The following is a 9,502-nucleotide window of genomic DNA, read 5'->3' as shown; positions in this document are numbered from 1 at the left end:
TTAAACTTCATTTAAAGGAACTCAATATTATGAAATATACACGTAATAATTAACAGCTGAATTTTGCATTCGATATATTAGTTTAAATGCTTTCCTGGTTTGTTCCCATAATCATAAATATATGGGGATATATATAATGAAATAAAAAATAATTTAACCATTTCCGCAATAGCAAGTTGATTTAAATATTCCTAATATACTTTTAGTGTTGAGTATATATCAGTACTTCTATTCAAACAATTAGCACATATATTTCAAACTTTAAGTTAATAATAAAAATATAAACATATTACAAAACTTTTGACCGTTTTGAAAGTTTGTATTTCATGTGATCCAAAGGGGTCAAAACTCAAAGATAGTTTGGTTACATTGTAATTATAATCAACAAATTAATATATTTCCTAGGAATTCATAATTGCCTCTATTTAAATAGTGGTTGGTTATTGGTTGGTTATTCTTCCCTCTCTCTGACCATAAAAAAGTTAATTTTTTAAAAATGCTCTTCCCGATGTATATCTTTGTAAAACTGGAAAGCTCCCTAATTTCAAAAATATCACGTCTTTATGACCGAAATGTTTGTGATAACTATAAACGAAAACACCCCAATAATTTATCGCTGTACACCAATTCAAAAAAGGTCATTTAGAAAAAATCTGTTTTGAGAGAAAAAGATTCTATTTTCTGTTTATTGATACCCCAGAGGTTTACATTAAAAACTAGATGCTGTCATTTGACAGTAATACCCGCACCAAGTGTTTGCCCCCAAATAACACTGTTATGTACCAGTTTAATTAAAAATGAAGGCCACATGCAAGCTCCGGTAATACATTTAAAAATTATAATTTTTATAACTGAAGGATGAGATCCCTTCCCATGATAGTACGTGATAATACACATGAGCAGCACTTTATGTGCAATTTGGGGTTGAACTGTTTGTAGTGAATTTTCAATTAATCAATGATCTTAACATTTCATGTCATAGAAAGAATAATGGTCTATATAATTATTAAAAACAAAATTAAAAATTAAATTATGCCCCGTCCCCGTGGCGGTTGCCGGTTTTAGATTTGCTTCTGTGTGCCTACATGTAGATCATCGGAGGCACAGATTTAGAGAAGGGGTGGGAGTGAGGGGTCCAGACCCTCCCCCCCTCCCCTCATGAAAATTCATTTATATCAATAGTAAAATTACCAAAAATACACATTGGACCCCAATGCTCTTACACACATGTAAACGCTCTAACCCATTGCGATTCAATGTTAGGTAACATTATTTGGGGGGTAAATATTTAATTGATATTTAATATACTTTATTGTTTATCTCAATAGGAAGTATACATCACAAATATGCAGGTGTCCTGCACCACCTTAAAGCTGTTATTTACCTAATAAAATAGTGCAAGTGGATTTGAAGAATAGGTCATGAAAATACATGCATGTTATAAATAACTGATCTTTGTCTGAAGTTACGTACACAACACAGGTCTGCAGGTCTCATTAGCGGGTACTAGTTTTACCCAGCTCTTCGATTAGATGGGTTCACGTGTATACATACATGTATGTGTTTTCCAAATGCAGAAGAGGATTAGTTAAGATCAAATTAAGGAATTCATTATTGTGTTTTAACTGGATTATCATTATGATGTTGATCAAAATAGGTAAGCATAATACATGTAGTAGCAGTAGCACAATATAATGAGATGCCAGCATACGTAAGTTCTACGTTCACTTTCTAAATGTGATCTCCCTTTGACAGCATACTGTATCATCATCTTTTAATATTTGAATAAGCTTATCATCGTTACCTATCCTATCGCATTTGTAAAGTTTTTGTCATTTTAATTGCAAAAGTTATTTTTTTAATTTGTCAGACTTGCACTATTGAGTTGACCCCATATTGACCCTGTATAAACAATTTCGTATTTAATTTGTGTATTACATCACAGTAAGTAAGTGTAGACACTTATCATTTTTATATAAGTTATGATAGGATGGAAGGAGTATTTCTTTCTTAATGTATTATAATGCATCAAATACAATGTAGGTCATGACCTTATTGGACTGTTCTGACCCCACGAAACAGGAAAATACAAAATATCTTCTAATGTCATTATGATGCATCATATGGTGTAAAGTATATTAATGACCCCCAGGTGTTGTCTTTAACACCCCCCCCCCCCGCCTTTATGAAATAGGAAATGATGATACACTGTATATTATTCCCTAAACCATATAATTTATTCTTGCTCTTTGTGTCATTGCGCGTAAAATTGTATATCGATTATGCCCCCTTGGAGACAGTCTGACATTTAAGAACTAGAAATAATAAAGTATTTAATCTTATTCATATATACTAGTGTTTGATCCATGTGGGTAATTCCTAGCCTAATGATGATACGGATTTATTTAGGAAATTTTACAATTGCCCCAAATAGGCGAATACACATGCATATAACATTTTGTTTATAAATCTAAAAAACTGAATGAAGCAATTTCCAAAATGTTAATGTGCATCAGGAGAGAAAAAGCAATCAAGAAATGATTTAAAATTTGCTACTGTAAACATGTAAGAATGTATAGGTCCTGTATGAAGACTGAATCTTTAGAACCAGGATAGATTGGGGGCGGGGGGATGAGTGTGGAGTATAAACATTTATAATTTGAATCATTTATTGTTATTAATTCTAATTTGTCAATGCCAATACTAGTTATTGATCCCAAGGTAGAAATATGACCTCTGATCATATTTCAATAGATCATTTGTCAAATATACAAGATGTAATGTAATTTTTTTAAGAATAACATTTTTTACCAGTTTATAAAAGTGTTTAGACACCCAAATTATATTTTGATTTTAATAGATCATTCGACAATAAAGGAGGGGGGGGGGGGAGAATAGTTTATATTTGAGTTTGTTTGGGGGTGGGGGTTCCAAGTCATATATTTGACAATTTTTTAATGTATTTTAAAATAAGACTAAGCCATACTACAGTCATGAACATGAATAGTATAGAACAAAACACAAACTAATACATGTATATGTACATAGGAAGTATTACAAAACATAGATGATTGATCTTAATCTGGGTTCTTAAATTGAATCATATATCATGTACATATCATATATTATTGTTTCTTTGTTCAAGACATTTCAGATGGTATGTAGATCATGATCCCAAGTGCTCTTCCTGAAATTAACAAATATCATAAAAACCATTGAGATCCCCACCTTAATCCAAAGATATTATTCCTCCTTAGGTCACACATTTTAATTTCAAATGGACATATGAAACTATCTAAATTAAAATTCAAATTGAAAACTTATTTCAGCCTATGAAGTGAACTCTTAAAAGTGGCTAAATTAAAAGTTGTCTTTCTTCAACAATAATTTCAAAGAAATAAGCTTTAGCTAAAATGCACATGATCTCCACTTAATTAGTCTATTACGTATTCATTAAATTATTCTATACATAATCTTTTCGTAACTTCTATGGTCGATACAACAACCTTGTCAGCAAATACAATCTTCTACTGGTCGTCTGAGTGACGCTTTTCATATTAATTGTTAGACCATATTTAATCACCTTATTGGCTACGGACTTTTCCGTTTTTTTTTCCCGATGACGACAAAAAGCACACAGTTGGTGTGACCGGTCAGCAGAGTCATTCCTCAATGGCACCTGATTCTACCTCTATAGAGGTCCGTGTTGCTCTGCTTTGGATTTGTATTTCGTTTTATGAATTTTTGAGATACTTGACAGTTTGTTATTGTCATTTTTCATTGTTTAAGATACTGCAACACATTGTATTACTTTCACATCTTCTAAATCGGTATTTAGAAAATAGAATGATTTATAAGGCGATTGCTCTTAAGAAAAGTGGATTATGACGAATAGTGTTCAACTTTAACATAAAACACATCAGTAAATCCTATACATTCGAATTAAATAATGCCATGGCGGCGCTTAAAAACATTATACATGTACATTGAATGTGAGTACTTTAATTCATGTATCTTTATAGTATTGTTTTTCTCACTAACAAGTCAAGCATTCAAAAGCTTAAGTAAAAAACACAATAATTGATGCATCATTGTAAATTTTGGTTGTTTTATCAAACAAACAAATGGAACAGAACTTTCTACTAAGCTTAAAACAAAGATACCAACAAAACTCTGACTGACGTTTTCATTTGTGTTGCTCATAGCGAAAGACTCATAGTTTTCAGATTTTGATTGCTCATCTAATAGTGTTGCTACCATATATTTGATTATTTCGTCATTAACATTTTCGTGTACCTACTTTGGCCATCATTTCAAAATATCGGGTATACAAGTAAAGTGTTTTATAATGTCTTCAGTATACAATTTCCTTATGAATGGTACTTTTGGAAATGTATTCTAACATCTTGAAATAGGAGGCACACAAGTATCTGAAATGCTTAAAAAAATGTGCATGGAATTTTGCTTTGTCACAACCCCTTTTATTAGAATTAAATATTGGAATACATTTAGGTTGGCTGGTATATCAAAATGAGCGTTGATGTTTTTGTGACAATATATAAATATTCTAGTCTTGGACTTGATCACGCACGTGTTTATCATGTAACATTTCAATAGTGTTTGCAAAGTGATTTTTCTATTGAAATACATTTCCAACCATCATTAAAATATTTTATTTCAATAGTGGTTTTTTTTACAATAGTGGTTGCAACAGGCCAGGCCATCCGTTCAACTAAGGCTAATAACTGAAAACAATATTAAACATTAGCTTCCACAAAAAAGTAACCGTTTCTAGCAGAATTTTTTTTACCCAGAAAATTAAGTTTATTTTATGTGCATTGCTTCCTGGCCCCAGCGGTTATGGTCATGGTATGAACAAACATATGTAATATACAAAAGGAAGTTTGTGTACATGAATTGTGTAATTGCTTTTAGAGTGTAGTTTAGCATGGCTTCACAGTTGAGAACTTCGGTCTTTTCACAACCTTTCCTTCATATAATGTGGTCGAACTACATTGTATATATGTACCATCAGATTTAAATAATTTTTTTAGAATTATAAGTATCTAATATAACTGAAATAAATAGTTGAATATTTTTATAAATTGAAAACTGTTATGAAATACATGCAATTAACTGTTAAAAAGGTACATATATATTGAGAGAGAGAGAAAGAATATGAGAGAGAGAGAGAGAGAGAGAGAGAGAGAGAGAGAATATAAGTCACTTGCAGGTAACCCACAAATTGAAGATAATATAAATGTTTTAATACAAAAAGCGTCGATAAATGGGATAGTATAACATGTTAACGAGAATAAATGTCACATGTGATCGAAGCAAGATTTAAGAATTAACTTTATAATTAGCATGTCACACTGTTAAAAACGTATTACTGGATTTGATATTCACAAGTGGTTGATTTTGATGTGTTTATTGCCATGGTTGACTTATGAGGCCACTCATACCTGGTTTTTCCTGACTGAAATAAACAAGTTCCAGTTACAAATGCCAGCTGTTATACGTAAAAAAAACTTCCTTGGTTAAAATTTTTGAAAAGCGTATTTCCCTCAGTACGTGTACAACCGGAAATACTCCTATTAATGATTCGACATATAAAAAAAAAACTATTTTGACAACACTGTCAGTTTATTTAAAATAAAAGTAGTAAAAGTTTCATTATCTCATCTCATCAATGCTTGGTTACTGGAGCAAATGTTGAGCAATCTGACTCTGTTACTATTTTAAATAAGCAAGACAAGACGTAGAATTTTAACTATTAACTAATTTTAACGTAAATAAAATGATGCATCTATTATTGAATTAATCAAAATATATATGTACAGTTAATGTCTTATTAAAATTGAAATTTATTTGGTATTTCATGGAAACTGCCTCTTATGACGTCCAATCTATATTACACTTATTGTGGATAATTTTACACACATGAGTCCATTTTGTCCATCGGACTGTCAGGTCTGAAAGATTTGTTTGTAAAAGTCAAATCAACGTAATTCGCATATAATTCTTTATCGTTAGCTGGTACTGGGGATACCAAATGTTTTGCTTGCATTTTTTGTCGCCGAGAAGCTGCATCAGTCACCGACTTAGGAAATCTAAACATCAAAGTTTTACAACCATTGTTTTGTTGCCTTTGTTTTGAATTGCTCATCTCTTCATCGACTCTTTGACTGACGGTGCTCAGTGGATTGCAGTTTTTATCGATACTCTCCACGATTTGTTGAGGGGAGGCATTCTGGTGTAGGTCTACACATGGTGCCGACTTGTCTGTGGTTGTCACATTCTGCACGGAGTGTAAATCTAAAGAGTTATAGAAATCGTCATCGTTACTACAGTTTTTGACATCATACAAGTATCAATGAATGAAAAAAAATTAGAGAGAATTTTAAAAACTAGACTTTTTACAGTAATTACAACATTTTACCTTTTCTTTTCATTATCTTTGAGTACAGCATTCTGAAAAGCAGAAAATACAGAATGTACATTGCGCATATTTGAAAATAAAAATGATTATCAGTTGTATAGCTACCTAAACTATTAATTTCCATACCTGATGCAAATAATACCGATGACCAGAACGGTTATGGCAAGTACCAAGGACGAGAGAATGTTATCTACAAAGAATTTTCTTTCTATATAATACTTAGGTTTAAATTTTAAAATCATTGATAACGGTAAATCTCTAAATTGATGGTTGTATGTGCTTTTTTTCTTTCAAACTGCCATCATATTGATACATTTGGCCACTATTAAATAATAAAACTAACCCACCTTTACTTTCAAGAATCACATTCTTATATAAATACTTCAAGTTATTATAAGGTAGTAAACATTAAAATTCTAAATATATTTCAAAACGTTTCTCGTGATCAGAGCAATAAAATGTGATATTTTGTATACACTCACTTATATGCGACTGATTTGCTGTTGAATTGTTGGCAAATCCTGTCGTCAATTCTGAGATTACCAATAGAAGACAAGGTACATATTTTATTAACAAGTTCAGAATTTTTGCCCATTACCTTAGTATTAATAAATATATATATTTTTCTACCATGAAGAAACAAGAATAAGAGACAGTATGTACGTTTTATACAATATGTATAGTGTTAATGTGTCAAAGCAACTCCTCAATAAAAAAGAACAATTTCTCATTCAATGGAAAAGTATGTTTATGATCTACCTTGTTCTCTACAGTAATCACTGGTTGAGTTACACAGACATCCTCTTGCTGGATCACAATACTCATCCTGGGAGCAGCGGCATCGTTCATTACATTGACGTCCAAAGTACCCGGATGGACAGGTCGATGAACAGTTCCCACCGGTGTAGCCAGGGTTACATTCTACAAGAGTTTATATAGGCGTTTTAATTGAATTATGATTTTTTATATTTAATTAGTGACATTTTTTTAAAAAGGCCACGAAGAAAAATTGAATGTGTGTAACACGTTAAAAGATTGTGGTAAGAATAAAGGACGTTTTTAAATCTTTTAAAGAGAATGGGATATGAATTCTTGATGATAACAAGAAAAATGCCTGTAGGAAATCAATTGGATATGGACATTTCTGATCACCTTTGTATATTTTACAAATGCTGTACATATTTAACGCTTATGCGACAGTTTGCATATAGTTTACCAAAACTATAATGATTTAACGTTATATAAGTAATATCATAGTTTAGGAATAGTTTAGTTAATATATTCTCTTGGACAATGCATGAAACCAAAGTTTCAAGATAATATCTTATAAATAAAAACATAAAATTGACTTGGTTTATGAATTATTTATAATGTCAGTAAATAACAAATGCTGCCGACAAATAATGCGCATAAAGTATTTGAAAGGTATTAATTGATGCGCATGTATAAAATTTCAGACCAAAATGCATACAATCATAAATTTTATATAAAATAGTATGACTACTCTTTTCATACAGGGAGGAACATTAACTTTTTTCGGGCAGGAAAAACGTCTTGCTACAACTCCGGATTCGTTTAGCAGAAACTTTTATAGAAATAAATTGTCTAAACCATTCTTTTTACAATCTCATCTTTTATTGCTTTTTAAAAATATTTTTGAGTTATAATAGATCAAAGCTTTGGTCTTTTGATCCTTGAAACTTCTTCTGAAATGACTTTATACATGATTTATTATAGCACGCTATAGGAAGCTGTGTAAAAATGAACGTATTTTTTCCCCTGCAATTTAAAACATGTTATAAGGAGATTTGAATGATAAATGTTTTGACACGGTGGTGTTATGTTCGAAGGGTCAACGTTTTTTTAATGACAAATGCAATATCTTGCCTGTTTAACAAAATATATTAAAGAATAGAAATTTTGTAGTTGTGTGGTATTTTTCTAGATATCGACTACTTCCTTAACGGACCGTTTAACAAACATTTAAGACAATTTCGTATTAGAAATATATTATTCTCTATTGCTTTTCACAGTCTTTTCCGTTTACATACATACATGATTAAAGATTTGATCTTCTGGTCCATTAAAACCCTCAACTACCGGTATGTACCATATTAAAGACTAATGTTATGCATTAATGAATTATAACAAAAGATGTTACATAAAAGAGCTTTTGAGGGAAGACTTGAAACTGATTTAGGCCTTCTATATGAAGGTGCAGCCCTTTTTTCTTGGTGTCACTTACTAGATTACATTTATGAACATTTTTAGTTTGATACTAAATGTGTTCATGGAAAATTATCGAGAAAAGAAACAATCGAAAAAAATATCAAAATGCCTTTTTATTTTAATTTTCGTGTCGTCGGTGCTTCTTGTGCCAGACAGATTTGAATGCCCTATGGAACATCTATAATTCAATTAATGTTTTATGGAAAAGTTTCAAAGTCTATCCGATCTTGCTGATGTAAGCTCAAAAACATCTGACGACAAAAAAAAATTAACTGCTGTTAAAGACGGAAGACTTTATTTAAATTTTTGAAAATAATAATTATAAATACTGAAGATACGTATAATGTCAACTTTACTTTATATCATTACCATAAATGTTTAATAAATGGTATTTGTTAAATTCAAATTTTACTCACCTAAACACATGTTTCCTTCGAGCATATATCCTGTACAAGATTGTATGATTTTGCTGAAAAAAGAGTATCTTCAGATTACCGACATAAATAAAATATATAAAGTAAATGAAAACAGCTTCTAATCTAATCTCATCAAAATAAGAAAAGGAATTGTAATTTTAAAGGAAATTCATTTCAAAAAGTATTCAGATTAATCAAAGCAATAACTTACCTATTTGGTAGCAAACAAACTCCAGGCCCACTTATTTCTGTGCTTGCAGACAAAGTTGAGCTTACACAATGCAACAACCATATCAATAAACGGCATGCCATAACTAATCTTTTTTGCAGTAACAAAGGAACAGAAAAAAGAATGTATGTTTGTTACAATTCTTCACAGAGAAGGGTCAAACTTTCACAGACGCATTTCCTCTTT

The 9,502-nt window shown here is 31.0% G+C and overlaps 1 protein-coding gene across 1 annotated transcript; it reads right to left on the bottom strand.

Moving 5' to 3' along the window:
• Positions 1-5,705: 5,705 nt before the first annotated feature.
• LOC105348377 (uncharacterized) lies at positions 5,706-9,167 on the bottom strand. The gene is made up of 6 exons (XM_066077808.1): positions 9,088-9,167; positions 7,202-7,363; positions 6,925-6,975; positions 6,569-6,632; positions 6,443-6,474; positions 5,706-6,318 (listed from the first exon to the last, which is right to left on the bottom strand). Exons 1-6 carry the CDS (start codon positions 9,110-9,112, stop codon positions 5,936-5,938), a joined length of 717 nt encoding a protein of 238 aa, XP_065933880.1. The 5' UTR covers positions 9,113-9,167; the 3' UTR covers positions 5,706-5,935.
• Positions 9,168-9,502: the final 335 nt, after the last annotated feature.

This window comes from Magallana gigas, chromosome 3, assembly GCF_963853765.1.
Source record: "Magallana gigas chromosome 3, xbMagGiga1.1, whole genome shotgun sequence".
Taxonomy (NCBI): Eukaryota; Metazoa; Mollusca; class Bivalvia; order Ostreida; family Ostreidae; genus Magallana; species Magallana gigas.
This window is presented reverse-complemented; position numbering and strand designations above follow the sequence as displayed.